Source organism: Cryptomeria japonica, chromosome 9 (assembly GCF_030272615.1).
Source record: "Cryptomeria japonica chromosome 9, Sugi_1.0, whole genome shotgun sequence".
In the NCBI taxonomy this organism is placed as follows: Eukaryota; Viridiplantae; Streptophyta; class Pinopsida; order Cupressales; family Cupressaceae; genus Cryptomeria; species Cryptomeria japonica.
Genome location: NC_081413.1, coordinates 563022296 through 563041305, shown reverse-complemented (window position 1 = coordinate 563041305; position 19010 = coordinate 563022296). Strand labels below are relative to the sequence as shown.

General features: G+C 34.5%; 1 protein-coding gene across 1 annotated transcript in view; it reads left to right on the top strand.

The window, feature by feature from the left end:
• Positions 1 to 13566: 13566 nt before the first annotated feature.
• LOC131070888 (carotenoid 9,10(9',10')-cleavage dioxygenase) overlaps positions 13567 to 19010 on the top strand; it is a 131086-nt gene continuing 125642 nt past the window's right edge. Inside the window, exons 1-4 of the mRNA XM_058006551.2 lie at positions 13567 to 13934; positions 14019 to 14089; positions 14194 to 14208; positions 14852 to 14963. Coding sequence (XP_057862534.1) covers positions 13710 to 13934; positions 14019 to 14089; positions 14194 to 14208; positions 14852 to 14963 — 423 coding nt within the window. The 5' untranslated portion in view covers positions 13567 to 13709. The remainder of the gene's footprint in view (positions 13935 to 14018; positions 14090 to 14193; positions 14209 to 14851; positions 14964 to 19010) is intronic.

Sequence of the window (19010 nt, the reverse complement as noted above, 5' to 3'; positions counted from 1 at the left end):
GAAATAATGGGGATAGGGAAGGGAGACTGACTGAATCCCACTTACCTACTGTTGTTATCATAGCCTGGATTTCATCCTTCTCAAGGAGCACATCCAGGAGCATTAACAGGAGTTGGTAAGCTGGAGATCCCTTATCTGATGAAGTCTTGGCTAATCACTCAATTTCGAGTTTCACATCTCTTATGCATATTCTGTGAGGATAGGTTTCACAGAATAATTTACTAAAGAATCTCTCTAGATGGGCAGTTAAAATTTCATTTATGATAAAGGATTGGTCGATACTAACATATCTGCCTAGTGTTTTAATTACTAACCATGCAGGCCAAACAAGTATTTTTTGAGCTATTAAAGGATAGTATTTACAATTAAAGAATATCTTCAGAGCCATGCAGGAGGATTTGAAGGGACAAATGATTTCTGAAATTCAAAACCTGAAATTTGTAAATTAGGGCTTGTAAGGGAGGGGTAAAATAGAAACACCCCTCCTAATCACCCTGGCCCGGGGTGGTGTTGTATCAAAATTTGGATTTTTTTGTATTAAGTCAGGACTAGTTGAACTATGGTCCTGGGCAAGGTCGGAGGTTTTCTCGCCTCCACTCTTTCCTACCGGTGCTCGTATGAGTGGAGCAATGTAAATTTCAAAATAATTAATAAAATTCTTGGCCTCGGCCTCTTACTGATAAAAAAAAAAAGAAACCAATATTTTTATATATTAAAAAAAAATCAGTTGAGTTTTTGGATTAAGTTAAGTGGGTTTTTACAGTCGAGTAGACTCGAACCCAAGACCTCCCATGTAGGAAGCTCGCAACTAGCCGCTGCATTGTGGGGTCATCCCCAAACTATTTAGTTAGGTGGAAGAAGATGATAGTTTAATTAATTGCATAATTCATCATGTAATTACTTAATGTTAGAGGCATTATAAGATTATTGACAACAAATGGTTAAACTATGAGGGGATGGATTTTAGGCATCTATAAATAATATACAACTTTTTAAATTATCATTTAAATTTTCCACAATATTTAGTCACAAAATCATGGTTTTATATCTATAAAGACCCTTGATAGTCCTTATTATCAAGTCTAGATGATGTTTGTGAAGACCAACTAGTCATGATCTACCCAACACACGACTTTTTAAACAATTTAGCCTTGTTTTACAAATGTGTGCTATGTTTGGAGCTTTAAGTAAATAAATTCATTATGATGAACAAGTTGAGCCAAAATTTGTACCATTAGACTGATTCCAACTCTTCTTTGTTTGACTCTATAATCAACAATCTCTTCCTTTTATGATTATTTGTTCTCATCTACCATAAGCAACAACATAAGATCTATTTGATGTTTGCTCCCATATGGTCTAGTTAAATTAGTCATGTAGTCACATAAATTTGTCCACTTAATTAAATGAATATTTAGTATTTATTTGATTATTTAACCATCAATCAATAATTAATTAAATTAATATTTAATTAATTCATCTTAACCCTCTTCTCCTATTAATTAAATAAATTATTCAATTTATTTGATTTAATTCACTTAACCAAATTTAGACCATTAATTAAATAAATAAATCATATTTGTTTAATTAAATCTTCTTACATTTAAATAAATTAAATTCCCCAAAATCCCACCTCTCACATTTAAATAAATTAACATTTATTTAAATCACCTTTATCCTCCACCCACTTGTATTTTCCTACAAATGCAAGTTGCACAACTATTTTAAATAAAATATTTATTTAAAATCCTATTTATCCTCACCCACTTGAAACCTTTAATGGTTTCCCTTAAAGTCTTCAAACTTAATGACTTCTTTCTAGAGTCTTCTTAAGCCTCTAATGGTTTCCCTCAAAGTCTTCAAGTATTTAAATGCTTTATCTTCCTTTTTCTCATGTAAATAAATTAAGATTTATTTAAATCCAAAATTCACATTCACATTTAAATAAATTAATATTTATTTAAATATCTATCCAAATGCAAATTACACCATTTAATTGAAATAAATGATTTTATTTTAATTGAAAACCCAAAAATTCCTCCCACTTGCATGCCTAAACCCCTTCTAGATTCTTCTAACCCCTTCCTAATTAGCCTAATCCATCCCCTAAATATTGTCACATTTCTAAGCAACTTGGAGTCACTTCTCAAAGCCCTTAAAGTCTTTGAAAGACATTAAAAGCTTTAAGTCTTCAAATGGTTAACCTCTAAAGTCTTCCAAACCATTAAAGACTCTTACATAACCATTTATGGTTAACTCACCTTTTACCTTTGGTTAGAGACTTTCCTCTAACTTAACCATCATTTTGACTCATGGGTATCTTCAAAGCATTTATTTATTTGACTAATGTAACCATTTAACCCTTGCACATTCATTTATCCTTGGATAAAAGGAATATCCATTAACCTAACCCTAACCCAACCCCCTAGGGCAACCATCATGTCCCCTCAAACATTTAATGCTCCTTATTTCTCCTCTCAAGCCTCCTCATGGTGACACTTGTCAACATGGGATTGGGTTGAAAGTCTCACATGGATTGAATATCTTTCAATCCTAACCCTTGTTAAGATTGCTCAATCTTAACCCTTCATTTCCCCATTTCTTCTATAAATAGAACCCTTCTCCTCAAGCAAACGAGGAAGCATTAGAGTATTGTTGTTATACTGGTATTAGCATAGAGCTTTTTCATAGCATCACTATCTACACTTGCATAGCATTTGTTTGTGTAGATAGTGTAGATAGACAAACAAATGCTATGCAAGTGTAGATAGTGATGCAATGAAAAAATGTGTATATACACTTGCATAGCATTTGTTTATCTCGTTTGAGCTACACATTTTCACTATACAATATCTCCACATATTCACAACTTCTAGTCTCGTTTGAGATACACATTTTCTATCTACACAAACACTTTAAAAACTTATTCTCATTTCATATACATGTATACTGCATAGGATATCCTTAAAACTACATATTTTTAAAGATGTATGCTATGCTGTTATATTTTCTCATTGTCTCATTTGTGAGGATTTGAGCACTCAAGTTCTATAAGGCCACCTCACATTTTGTTTTCTCTTTCTTAAACAACTTGTACAACTATGATTTTTATTTATAAGAGTAAGGGTTTTTGTATTTTCACCACTAGGATTGGGAATGTTAGTTCTAGCAATATCTTTCACTTATTATATCCCCTTTGAGAAGTGACAAAACTAGCCCATGCAACCTTGAAATATACATGAAACTACATAGATTTACCTATAATAAGGTGAAATGAATTTCTAAAATGAGATATGTCTACTTTAGTAAGATTATATTCTCCCTTCATTGTGAGCTTGTTGAGCTATTGCTTGGATGAAAATATAAGGAGAACTTGTTTGAAAATGATGATCTCCAAGTTGGATTGGGAGAAGAGATGCAATGTTATATTGGATGTTGCTATTAAAAAACCATTTCAAGGCTTCTAGTATAGATTTTGGGATTGTAGGCTCAAATATAATGATATCTATCATAATGATATGTGGAAAAGAAAAGAACTATTGGTTAGTACAAGTTACATAAAGTAATATTATATTATATTTAGATACAGTTTTTTGTGATAGTCATTATTCTTTTTAAAATACTTTTCAAAAAAAGGCTTGACTAAAAGATATTAATGAAAATTTTAAATAAGAAAACATATAAAATGTTATGAATTGGTTAATAGAAAAATAATTACCAAAATCTATTTTAAAAAATCAAAGAGATGAAACCATTTTAGTTCTAGCATATTAGAAGGAAATTTATCTTATTAAAAACAAGCTTTTTCCCATCATCTAAAACATCTTTAATGATATTATCTTTATCTATAACCTTCACAAAATTACATATTATCACAATACATAATTTTGTATTTGGACAAAGAACCTACTAAATAACCAACACATATTATTCTATATATGTGCACTCAATAATAATGGTTATTCAACCAATAACAATCTAAAGAAATCTTATTTGAGCCTTTTATATATGAAATGCAAGGAAAATACTAATTATATGTGTGTGTATGTGTGTGCGTGTGTGCATGTGTGTGCATGTACACACACACACACACACACACACACACACACAATTTAGTTTAATTTAATTAGAGTGAGAGAAAATTAGTTAGAATGCACATGGTTAATTGATTGCTTGTTTTTCCTTCCTAAATTTTCAATTTGTGTGATTCATGGAATTGAATATTTGGAATTCTATTAGTTGAGAGGTGTTGGTGTGAATTCTCCCCAGTAAAGTTTCGAGTGGGATGGCCCCTACTATATAGGTAGTGGTGGGTGGGTGGATATAGTGCTCATTGTTCCAAACCAGTGATTTAGCCAGACTAGACTACTAGACTAGACTTGACTATATTAATGCACTCTAAAATAGTTCTATAATCGAGCTAGAATAGGAGGGGCACCCACCCACCTCATGGGAATTATAGTAGTGGATGGGTGGCTGGCAATAGTTGTCCCTTCTCCCACCTCAACAAATTCTTTTAGGCATAAAGAATGGAAACAAAGTAACTGACCACCCTATTCAATCTATAGGTAGGTAAGAGAAAACATGCTTTTTTCATTCACCACTCAGTTCTTCTATCTACGTCATTGAATCGCTGGCAATAAAACCATGTAGATGGCTAAAGAAGTGCAATGTCCATACAAACGATAGGTCCAACAGAGAATTTTTATTGAAAATTTGTTGGATCATTCCATGATAAGAAGGATAGGCCAAGCAGAGCTATCTATATATACACATACATGTATGTATGTACACATATATGTGTATGTACATAAACATACATACACACACATTTATACATATACATATACATATACATGTATGTATGTATGTATGTATGTATGTATGTATGTATGCATATGCAAGTATGTATGTCTGTATGTATGCATATGCATATATATATGTATGTGTGTATGTATGTATGTATGTATGCATGCATATGCAAGTATGTATGTCTATATGTATGCATATGCATATATATATGTATGTATGTATGTATGTATGTATGTCTATATGTATGCATATGCATATATATAAGTATGTATGTATGTATGTATGTATGTACATACATACATACATACATACATACATATATGTATGTATATATGTATAAATGTATATATATATACATATAAACATATGTGTGTGTATGTATACACACACATACATACATATGTATACATACATACATAGATGTATGTATATATGTATACATGTATATATATATATACATATAAACATGTGTGTGTATGTATACACACACATACATACATATGTATACATGTACACACATACACACATACACACATACACACATACACACATACATACATGTATATGCACATACATACATGTATTTATGTATACATATATATATATATATATATATATATATATATATATATATGTGTGTGTGTGTGTGTGTGTGTGTGTGTGTGTGTACATATACATGTATAGAAGTAGTCATCGGTGAGGAGGGACCTCAAGGAGATCAATCTGGACTGGTCAGCAAGAGTAAAAACAACAGAAACACACAGATATGATGGAAGAAATGCAGAACAAATAGTTTTTATTGCATGAAATTTGATTACATCCAATTGGTAACAACCGGGTTACAACATACCGACACACAGGCCTGGTAGAATAGGTCACAACCAAGACCTTGAATCGAAAGATCTATCTTCTAGGCACACTCTATCTATCTAATACTCTGATTGATTCTAATTGATTACATTCTAAAGAATAATTACAAAAATATATATCGATCCAAAGGATCTAGTAAGCCCAAAAGGGATGAAAACCCGAAGAACAAGACCTAACGTGCAAAATGAACAAGGTCAACCTCCGCCAAGAGATTCCTCTGGAAAATCCAAAGGAAGATATGTAGAAGGTTGGCCACATGCCAAGAAACATCGAGATCAATGCTCAAGGCTCCACAAGCTTCAGAACGGGTTCTGGGAGATCATCAGAATACGTCTCAGGCAACCGGTAACAAGAAATTGTCATTGAAATCGGTGGCAATATCTTGTCGGAAAGTGATCCAAATGAGATGTAGTTTGAAAACAAGAAAGATGATCAAGTCTTCAAGTAGAATACAACTCCACAGGATCTGGTGAGTCAAAATCGGGACACACAGAAAGGAAAACTGAAACTGCAAACAAAAAACAAAACATAAAGGAAAAATGTTTTTGGTTGATGCAAGATTGTTGTGAACCGGGGATGCTCCTGCATCAGACATTTGAGGTTAATGAAAAGTGGGCCTCTCACTTTATTAGGGTCAGAGGGAAACCAAGGTGATCTACCTCTACCTGAGAAATTCAAGACGAATCTTCAACTAGTCTTCTCTTCCACTTCACAAGGTATTCTTTGTACTAACTATTCCGAGCACTACGCCCAATCCTATTATCCAAAATCTCTTCAATATGATATGGTTCCTTCTAGGGCAATTGTTTCTCCAAGTCTGCAACACTGTCCTCACTGAATTTTGGTTCATGGTACTCATGAAGATATGCAATCTTGAATATAGGTGATATACTTAGAATATCTGGTAGCTCCACTTCATAGGTGTTTCCAGAATTGAACTTTCTCAAAATCTTATAGGGTCCAAACTTCTTCATTTGCAACTTATTATAAGTTCCAACCGAGAATCTCTCTTTTCTCAAGTATATCGTCACTTCATCACCAACTTCAAATTCCTTATGTCTCCTCTTCTCATTTGCCTTCTCCTTATATTTGTTGTTCATGTCTTCCAAATGTTGTTTAACCTAAATGTGCAATGCTTCCATATGATCTACAAAATCTTCTGCTTTTGAACTCTTCTGGTCTTCATTGCTAATGTCTCTCAATTCTGCTATTCCTCTAGGATGCACTTCGGTAACAATCTCAAAAGGTGTTTTTCCGGTACTTCTATTCACTGAATCGATATATGCAAGCTCTGCTTGTGCAAGGATCAAATCCCAACTTTCGATATTATCTCCCACTAAACATCTCAACAAGTTTTCCAAACTTTGCTTAACTACTTTTGTCTTTCCATTAGTCTATGGATGAAAAGTAGAACTGAACTTCAAATCTGTCTTCATCTTCTTCCAAAGTGTTCTCCAAAAATAGCCAACAAACTTAGTGCCTCTGTCTAAAACTATGCTCTTAGGTAATCCATGCAATCTCACCACTTCCTTGAAAAATAGGTATGCTGCATGCAATGCATCTGATGTCTTAAAAAATATATCCACTACCACAAATATAGAATCATTCCTTCTCGGTGTCTTAGGAAATCCAAGTACAAAATCCATGCTTATATCCTCCCAAGGTCTTATCAGTACTATCAAAGGTTTATACAATCCCACATTCTGAGGCAATCCAAGTACAAAATCCATGCTTATATCCTCCCAAGGTCTTATCGGTATTGTCAAAGGTTTATACAATCCCACATTCTGACTACTACCTTTTGCAACTTGACAAACTCTACAACTCTGCACATATCTCTTAACATCCTTATGAATCTGGGGCCAAAAGTATTGCTCACTCCCCAATGCAACTATTTTGTCAATGCCAAAATGTCCAACTAAACCTCCACTATATTTCTCTTTGATTAGTTTCTCTCTCATGGAACTCTTAGGTATGCATAACTTAACTCCCCTGAATAACATCCCATCCTGAATGTAATAATCCAACCATAACCGATTCTCTACATGCTTTCCAAGGTTCTGCAAAATCTGGGTCTTCATGATACAAGGTCTTCAAATATTCAAAACCTAATATCGTGACTCTCATCTTTGTTAGCAAATTCCTTCTCCTACTCAATGCATCAACAACTTTGTTAGATTTCCCACTTTTATGCTTCAACACAAAGGTGTAACTCTGCAAGAATTCTACCCATCTCATATGTCTCTGATTCAGCTTACTATGACTGCTCAAATACTACAAAGCTTGATGATCTATATACAACACAAAATCCTTAGGCAACAAGTAGTGTCTTGATTTCTTCAAGGCTTGGACTATGACATAAAATTCTTGATCATACACTGAATATCTCTTCCTAGCATCATTCAATTTCTCACTGAAATATGCTGCTGCTCTCCCTTCTTGACTCAAAACTACTCCTATTGTTGTTCCACTTGCATCACAATCCACTTGAATCACAATCCACTTGAAATACCTTATTGAAATCCGATAAAGCTAACACATGTTTCTTAGTCACTTTATACTTCAACAATTCAAAACTTTTGTTTACTCTGGTGGTCCACTTGAATTCCTTCTGATCTCCTCTCATAGTCTCAATCATAAGGTTACAAACTAAACTGAAATTTCTGATAAACTTATGGTAAAAACTGGCCAACCCATGAAATGATCTTACCTCCCCAATGCTTTTCGGTGTAGGCCACTCAACAACTGCTTTCGCTTTCTTAGGGTCCATCTTCAAACCATCCTCATATATCACAAATCCTAAATAGACTAACTCATCCTTCATGAAAGTACACTTCTTGATATTGATCAACAACTTTTCTTCTCTCAACCTCTGCAAAACTTGTCTTAACTGCAACAAATGCTCCTCTTTTGTTCTACTGAAAATCAGAATGTCATTCAAATACACAATAACAAACTTACCCAAGAATTTCTTCAATACATCATTCATCAGCCTCATGAAAGTGCTCGGTGCATTAGTCAATCCAAAAGGCATCACTAACCATTCATATAATCCTTCATTTGTCTTAAATGTTGTCTTCCACTCATCACCTTCTCTGATCTCGATATGATGATATCCACTCTTCAAATATATCTTTGTAAAGTATTTTTCCCTATTCAAACAGTCCATTATGTCATCCATCCTAGGTAAAGAAAACCGACATTTCACTGTGATCTTATTTATCGCTCTTGAATCAGCGCACATCCTCCATTCTCCATTCTTCTTAGGTGCTAATACGACTAGTACTACACAAGGGCTTAGACATTCTCTAATCAAACCTTTCTTCAACAACTACTACACTTATCTATTCAGTTCTTTATTCTCTATCAGTGTCAACCGGTGTGCAACTTTATTAGGCAAACTAGCTCCGGGGACCAAGTCCATACAATGACTAATACTTCTATTAGGTGACAATCCATCAGGTACATTATCTAAAATGATGTCCTCATATTCTGTTAGCAAATCTCTTATCTTTGTTGGGTGTTATCCTTCTGGTTTCGGTCTCTCAGTCTTCTTAGGAATTAAGGAAAAACACACATTCTCATGGCTTAGTCCATCCACGAATTTCCTTCCATCTACTAAATATATTCTAGTATTTGTACATACTTCACTCTTCAAAGGTTCCTCCAAAGGTAACAAGGTTTGATTCATCCCGTTAGCCACAATAGTGAATGTATTCTTCCTTCCATAATGTATGCCTGTCTATCAAACTACTAAGGTCTTCCCAACAAAAGATGACAAATATCCATAGGCATAATATCACACAAAACTTCATCATGATAATTCCCAATTTTTCAATTTTACTAAACACTATTCACTTACTAACCACTATTCACTTACTAACCACTTATGTTCATCCTGAATCCATGCTATCTGATAAGGCTTAGGGTATTTCAATCTCTCCAATTTCAACTTATTCACCATCTCTTCTGAAACAAGATTATTTGAACTACCACTATCAATAACAACTTTACAACACCTACCATATACCTTACATCTAGTCTTGAACAAGTTCTTCCTTTGCAAGGGTTCTTCATCTCCTCTAGTATGACACAAAGCTCTCCTCATCATCAATAGTTCTTCATCTTCTAGTTTATCATCTAATCCGGTGGGGTTTTCTTCCACCACTACTTATCTTTCGGTAGCCTATGTCTTCTTATATTTAAATGCAAGGTGTCCTTCTCCTCCACACTTAAACTAGGTTCCTCTAAATGTCCTCTTGTCTTGTCTTCCAAAGTTCTCATTCCTGTAACCATTTTGTTCTCTCCTTCAATAGAAATTTCTATCATCCTTTCAATATGAATTACCTTTCTTTATCACTTCCTTGTCCTTGTTCTGATCTATATTGGTTCCTCTTCCTCCGGTAAACCTTCCACCTCTACCTCTCTATCTCTTCTCATGTCTTTTGTTCAATTTCTCTTCAGCCTTTAGTGCATATTGGTAAGCCTCTTCAAGACTCTCCAATTTGATCATACTGAGATAATCTTGTATAGACATCCACAATCTGTTCAAATATCTTGCAATTTGTTCAACTTCATCATCAACATGTCTGGATCTGATGTTCAACTTGTAAAATGCTTCGGTGTATTCCTTCACACTAGATTCCTTCTATCTCAAGTTCTGCAATTTTTGGAATAAATTCACTTGATAATTCATCCAGACAAACTTTGATTTTAACTTAGCAATCATTTAATCCCATGTCTTAATCTTTTCTTTACCTCTTCTTTGTCCATCAACTTGCACATGCTCCCACCACAGAGATGCATGACCTTTCAACCAGGTATAGACATATTTCACCTTCCTCTCTTTTGTAGTGTTTTCAAAATCAAAATACTTCTCCATCTCCAAGATCCAATCTATCAATTCATCCGAATCTAACTTCCCATCATATTCTGGTGGGGTAAAATGAGGTTTAGTGTTCACCCTACTCAAAACCCTTAAAAACCTTTCTTCATTCAGATCAACTGCTGGTAGGTTTACTTGTTATGTCGGGGCTTCTTCTCCTTCATCTTCACTTACATCTTTAATATGTCAGCCTCTTCTCTGGGCTATCTCCACGACTTCTAACTAGGTTTCTATTCCTCACAACATCTCCATCACAATAGGGTTTGCATTCTCATGTGCTCCACCATTCCTAGTTCCTCTTCACACCATTGATTCACGCTAGTCCTCTACAATTGCAGGTCGGATCCATAATCCGCCACCCTACAACAAAATTGAGAACACGCAACCTCCGAAATGAAAATTCGCTCTGATACCACTTGAAGCAATCACTAGTGAGGAGGGACCTCAAGGATAATGAGGAAAACGAAAGTTAATTCTGAGAAGGAAACAAACAAAGGCTTTGAGAAGAACCTGACTGAGGAAAGGGATAGCAAGGACAAGGAAAGTGCTGGTGAGGGGCTTATCTTGGATAATCTCAAGAAGCCCTCGGAGGCCAGAATGAATTTCAACAGACGGACTTACGAAACCCTGAAAACCTAGAGAAGCAAGGGATAAATTCGGATAAAAAGAGGAAGGATGAAAACAAAGAGCATATTAATTGGAAGCAAGAAATGGAGAATAAGGTAAAATCGCTGGAAGAGGGAAAAAAAGCGATGAAAAATCTGATGGAAATTATCCCAAGTATCCTCTTTGCTGTCACCAAAAACTTGGAAGACATTGCCAAGGTCTTTGACCACACTCCTAAACCGGCTGTGGATCTTAACCTGGAGGAGGAGACCATCCAGACTGGAAGTGGTGGTGATGCTACCCTGGCGGGCGGAACTGCGAAGAGAACCAGGGCCAGTATCAAGAAAGTTGTGGCTGTTGTGGCCAAGGACCCTCCCAACCTCAAAGACAACATCAAAGAGCTGCAAGAAATTAGCAGCACCCTGGCTAAAGCCCTGGATAAAATTTGATTCCTGGATAGCCTGCTGGCTTTTAGGGGCTTTTGTGGGTTTTCCTCGATTTTCCGCTGGTTTTTTTCCTTTTGTTCTATTTCTCTCTGTTTCTCATGGCTTTGCTGTTCAAGTCTTGCTTGTAGAGGGTTTCGGGGCCCCTTCAAAACCTGCTTTTTCATTAATAAAAAACAACCGGGTTACAACATATCGACACACGGGCCTGGTAGAATAGGTTACAATCAGGACCTTGAATTGAAAGATCTATCTTCTAGGCATAGTCTATCTATCTGATCCTCTGATTGATTCTAATTGATTACATTTTAAAGAATGCTTACAAATATATATATATATATCTATATATATATATATATATATATATATATATATATATATATATATATATATATATATATATATATTGATCCAAAGGACCCAGTCGACCCAAAAGGGATCAAAACCCGAAGAACAAGACCTAATGTGCAAAATGAACAAGGTTGACCTCCGCCAAGAGATTCCTTTGGAAAACCCAAAGGAATAAATGTAGAAGGTCGACTACACACCAAGAAACATCGAGATCAACGCTCAAGGCTTTACAAGCTTCAGAATGGGTTCCGATAGATCACCAGAATAGGTCTCAGGCAACCGGTAACAAAGGAACAATCGGTAACAAGAAACTGCCATGGAAATCAGTGGCGATATTTTGTCGGAAAATGGTCCAAACGAGATGTAGTTTGAAAGAAAGAAATATGATCAAGTCTTCACGTAGAATCCAACTCCACAGGATCCGATGAGCCAAAACTGGGACACATAGAAAGGAAAACTTAAACTGCAAACAGAAAACAAAACAAAAAGGAAAAATGTTTTTGGTTGATGCAAGATTGCTGTGAACCGGGGATGCTCCTGCATCATGCATGCATGTATGTATGTATATGTATGTATGTATATGTACATTTTATTTTAGTTTGTCTTATGTGTCTTATGGAGTTTAATTTTGACCACTAGTACTTGATATTTCAACATATTCATACGTTAATAAAACTAAAACATCTAATAACATCTTAGTTTTGATCCTATATTAAATATTTTATTATTTTTTAATATTCCAATAATAGTGAGAAGATACTTAATTAATGAATTAAATTATAACAAATATCCTCACAACTATTTGTATATGATCAATTAAGGCTGGGGTCGCATGGGGGGCTTAACTTCTATTTTTCATGAAAAGGAGGTCCCATGAAGAAAAAAATTGGCTAAAAAAAATGTTTGGCTAGGAGATTATTTGGAATCTTTTCCTTTATAATAGGAGCCCTTACATTTTAGGTGCCCCACCAACTCAAGATTGTTATTTGCCACTTGTCAAACATCTAAGTTTAGATTTCCCTTTAAAAATTAATTTTGTAGGGAAAATGAATTTTTTTCAGTTGTATTCTATTTTAATTTTTGGAATTGAAATTTTTTAAGTCGAAGGGCTCTACAAAATTCGTGGGACCAACAACTTAAAAATATTCCTTAAAAATCTCAACAGCTCCAACTCTATTTTTTAAGGAGCCCACACACGAAAACCTGATTTAATAGAGTTTCTCCCCTAATAAATATTAAATAACAAAAAAAATATAATTATCAAAATTAAACCCAAAAAAACAAAACAAAAACCTTACACAAAATAATAAAACATATAGAACCAACATTGAACTATTGAAATTAAATATAATCTATAAATTGAAATAAAATTGATTCAATAATCTTTCAATGATTGATTCTTAACAAAGGAAGAGCTCCAAGTCTTATGAATGCAAGACACCAACTTTATGAAATTGTGCCCCGTGACAAGATGAAAACCCCAATCATTAACTCTAAGTCCAAATGAGACAAAATCCTCCGAACAAAAAAAATTAATATTTCAAACGTATCCGTTTAAAGACAGCTTTGAATGTAAATATAAGGCTGTTACATGACCACCTCTCCTAAATCTATTTGCAGATAACATCAGGTTCAAACACTTACACCGTGGCCGTGTCCTAAACCTGAATGTTAAATGATCCTATTGGTAGTACAATTCCGCAAAGAATACTCTGGAGACAAGGGAATAGGACGGAGGATCCATGGAGAAACCTTCGAAAATCACTAATCAAAATGGAGACATAACGGAGGTTAGCCCTTGTCCCAAAAAGGGCACGGTCTCGACTTTGATCGATTTGGCCGAGAAATTGGTGGTTCGTACGCTCTATGCCTCTGCCCAACCTATGCATTATTTATCTGGCAATTTTGCTCCTGCCCAGCATGAAACTCCACCGCATGCAGATTTGCCTGTTATCGGTCATCTCCCTGTAAGTACGGAATTCTCCTTTATTTTTGCTTGCGGTTAAATACGACCTATCTTATGGGCGAGTAATATTTTTGGACTATATTAGAAATGCTTGGATGGAGAATTTGTACGGGTTGGTCCCAATCCCAAATTTGCACCAGTTGCTGGCTATCACTGGTAACACTTTTTTCCCTTCCACTTAATTAGCTTCAATTTGATTCCTCCGATTTCACTATGTATAAATCTTTTAAGGAATGCCTATATGTTATGCCTGCTTGCAGGTTCGACGGAGACGGGTGCGTTCAATTTCCATTGTTTCTTCAACTTGTTAGCACAGAAAGCATTTCTTAATTAAGAAATGATTCAAAAGAACTTCAAAATTGGAAATGCTGTTGAGCAGGCAGTCGCTACCAGAAGTTTGGCTCCGTAGATAAAGCTTAAACAAGCCTATACATTGTTTGTTATTTAGTACATCTGAAATTCCAAGTAACAAACAATTTGCAGGCTGTTTAATTATTATCGATTTGTTTAAACAGTTGACATTGATTTGCCCCTGCATCCGTATTGTTGAATTCATCTTTTTGCATTATCATGTGGGATTAATCCAATCTCAAGTAAAAGTAATTTATGATTTGTTTATTCATCATTAAATTTTATTTATTTTAAAAAATGATAAACATATTATATATTATTCTGAACATCCAAAACTTAAAATGACAAATGATGTTGAGAAAGAATCCGATGGAGAGTACCTGTATCATTTAACCTTTACCCTTTGGGTTACTGCAATGAAAGGAAAACACCCAATAATGTTTAATTTCATACATAATTATGAAAAGAAATGTTAAAAGTATTATTTAAGGTAACTCGCAAGCTTGAGACTTATGATGCATATTTCAAATGTTTTTGAGTTGTGACCGTGGAACTGATCTGGTACAGAATGGTGCATGGCTTGAGAATTAAAGATGGAAAGGCAACATATGTTTCGCGTTTCGTGAAAACTTCTCGTCTCAAACAGGAGGAATATTTTGGGTCTGCCAAATTTATGAAGGTAATGGAATGGACCCCTTTTTTGTTTTTAGGAAAATGTTTTTTGTTCTTTCTACTCCGCACTATCTACTCTGTTCACCTATTTCTTTTATTGCTGTTGCTTTCATGCGGCTATTGCATTCATCACATACCATCTCGGACTTAGTAGTGGCACAGCTTATACACCACGTTTTTACCGTTCTCCCATTTCTTTACATTGGTTTTGTTTTTGAGAGATAAGATATATAAATATTTTAAATTCTATTTTCGAATCATAAGCGACCTATATTAAAATATAGAGAACAAATAGTATAGGATGTGATCTTATGAATAGGGTTTTCTAAAAATTTTTAGTGGGTGCTGTTGAGATTTTTTAGGAATATTTCAAAACTGGTGGTCTATGAATTTTATAGTGCAGTTTAAACTTAAAAGTTTAAGCTCCAAAATTCATGGTCGATGAATTTTGTAGTGCATACATATATAATGAATTTTGTGGTCTTATGAATTTTATTATTTTGCATACTCAATTTAACAGAGTAAATAAATATAAATAAATAACAAAATTAATTAGTGAGAATTTAAAACTCCTGATGATTGACAAGGCATAAATAAAATCTTAAGCGGGGCAATTTCTAATCTCATCCCAAAGGCACCCACCCACAAATCTTCAATTTGAAATTAAGGACTGCTATTAGTTATTGAAAGATTGTAATTAATCTTGTAGCATATTTATTTTTTTGTTTCATAGGATTCCTTCTCCTTCAAAATAGATCCTGAATCCCCCATAAAATTGCAGCCTTAGATGGATAGGATCTGGTTGAAAAATTTGAACTCAAATTTGGTAGACTTAATTGTTTTAAAATTTTGGATAAGGTAAAAGTTGGGCAAAATTTTGGAACATTAAAAATATATGTTTACAAAATAATTTTAAGAAAAATTTGTAAATTTATTTACAAAACATATAAATAGTTTTTCCTTTGTGTAAAAAATGTTTAAATTCAAATCGGTTATTATCTGGAGAGTGATATATTAAAAGAGCATACAGTTCGGAAATTAAACATAAACAAACTAATTGTTATGAACGGTTGCCTCCATAGGGGCATGTCCATACGTGGCAGTTGCCACGTATGGACATGTCCCTACGTAGGCAACCTTTCCTCTTGTATTTAAACTGGATTCAATGATGGAGAGGATCAATAACTCACGGCAATCAGTCTTCCAGAATCGTTGTCATTATTCTTCGATCCATATTTCACAACATGGTATCAGAGCCAGGTTATTAAGAGAATAAATTAGATAGTCATATTACTCATAAGCATTTATCGGAAGTAAATAACAAATTGACGCAGAGGCTATATACGCAGAGGATATATCCGACTAAGAAAATATTCAAAATGTCAAGTAATATGAGAGTGGAAGATAGACTCGAAGGAGCCTCCAACTTCGTTTCCTGGAAGATACGAATCATTGCCATTCTTGAAGAACTAGAATTAGAGTCTTACATAGAAGAGAATCTAGACATGCCAAATGATGAACCAGAGAAATCTACCTGGAAAAGGTGTAATAATAAAGCAAAGAAAATAATTATTGACTCAGTCAAAGATCATATTCTTCCATCTATAGCCAGACTGCCTAAAGCATATGAAGTATTTAAAACCATTAAAAATACATATGAAGTTAACAATGCGAGAAGAATGTTAACCTTGAAACAACAACTTTTAAACATAAAGATGAATAAAGATGATACAATATCTACATACTTTTCAAGGATATCTGAAGTAAAAGACCAATTACAAACTATTGGAAATGAGGTAGATGATCAAGAAATCTCTCTCATAGCCCTAAGAGGATTACCAATTTCATGGGAATCCTACATTCAATGTATTAGCAGAACACCCCCCTTACCCAAATTTGAACAACTTAAGAATGAGTGCATTCAAGAGGAATCTCGACTAATCTCAAGAGGATTAGGGCCAAATAAAGAAGGAGAAATCCAAGCACTTAATACAAATACCTTCAACAAAAAGAAAAAGTTATCCAAACGGAAGAGAGGAAATAAAAACCATCAGAAAAGAGATATGTCTAAAATTCAGTGTTACAAATGCGACAAATATGGGCACACTCATAGGAATTGTCCAGAAAGGAAGAAAACACAAGCTACTCTAGCCGAATTCAAGGAGAAAACTCACTTTTCTTCTTAGCCCTATCAAGCGAAATAAATACAAATAAAAACACTTGGATCATAGACAGTGGAGCATCGAGGCATATAACTGGATTCAAAAATCAGTTTGAAACACTTAATGGGCACTCAAGTGAAGAGGTTACTATTGGAGATAATTCCACATATCCTGTGAAAGGAATTGGGACCTGTACTATCAAACTAAGAAATGGAGTATCTCTACAATTAAAGGATGTTCTGTTTGTACCTGGAATAAAAAGAAATCTAGTCTCAATCTCAGGCCTAGCTGATCAAGGATATCGGGTTACCTTCAATAAAGATAAAGTTCTACTCTGGCCTAAAAATACAAGTATCAAAAATGCCATAACAGTAGGTTCAAGAGATGGTAGCCTATACAAACTATGCAGTGATCAAAAGGAAGCACTAAATCTTGAAGTTTCAAATAATAATGAATTATGGCACAAAAGATTAGGACACCTAAGATATAGTGCTCTATCCAACATAAAGAAGATTACTTCAGGACTGCCCCAACTAAAATCTGAACACATAGGCATTTGCAAAGGATGTGCCTTGGGAAAGAATGTGAAAGTTTCTTTTCCCTCAAGCAAGCACAAATCAAAAGTTATTTTAGAACTAAATAACTTAGACCTATGCGGTCCCATGTCAACACCATCCCTAATTGGATCCTTATACTACATAATCTTTGTTGATGACTACTCTCGAAAAACATGGATATGTTTTCTAAAGTGCAAAGACTCAAATGAAGTACTATCTAAGTTCAAAGAATTCAAGGCACTAGTAGAAAACCAGTAAGGGAAGAAAATTAAGGTGTTAAGATCCGACAATGGGGGAGAATATACATCTGACAACTTCAAAGACTTTTGTAATTCTGTTGGGATTAAGAGGGAGGATACTGTACCATATAATCCAGAACAGAATGGAGTAGCAGAAAGAAAGAACAGAACCATAATTGAAGCAGCAAAAGCCATGATGCATGACCAAAACTTACACACTTCATTCTGGGCAGAAGCTTCAAATACAACAGTCTACATTCAAAATAGATGTCCGCACTCAGTTCTAGAAAACATAACTCCTGAAGAAGCTTTTACAGGGAACAAACCAAACTTAAAGTCATTTAAGGATATTTGGCTGTCCCGTATATATACATGTTCCTAAAGAAAAGAGGACAAAACTAGAACCATCCGGAAAAAGAGGTATCTTCATTGGCTATAGTGAAAATACTAAAGGATATCGCATTTACATTCCAAGGAAAAAATCTGTTGAGATAAGTAGAGATGTAAAGTTTGAAGAAAACACTACACTCAAAGAACCTGAGGATGATAACATTACTAAAGAAGAAGAAGATCACATAACTGAGATTGAGAGGGAGAATATCATAGAAAATTCCGAACCTTTAGACACTGAGAGGGAGGACATCATAAGAGTTTCTAAACCTCTTGTTGATGAAAATATTGAAACACTCAATAACAAGAAAAGACCTCTATGGGCAAGGAAAATAATTGAAGAGAATAATGTAGAACCAAATGAAATTTCCAAAGAAAATAAGAGAACAAGAACTCTAAAATGTTATGCTGCACTTCTAACCAAACTCACAAATTCTGAACCAACAAATGTCAAAGAAGCCTTATCAAAACAAGCTTGGAAAGATGCTATGGTTGAAGAATATCAATCTATACTAAAGAATGATGTTTGGGATATGGTGCCTAGACCAAAAGACAAATCAGTTGTCTCATCCAAGTGGTTATTCAAGATCAAATATGCATCTGATGGCAGCATTGAAAAACATAAAGCTTGCTTTGTGGCTAGGGGATTCTCTCAGAAAGTAGGAATTGATTATGAAGAGACATTTGCCCCAGTTGCCCGGTATAC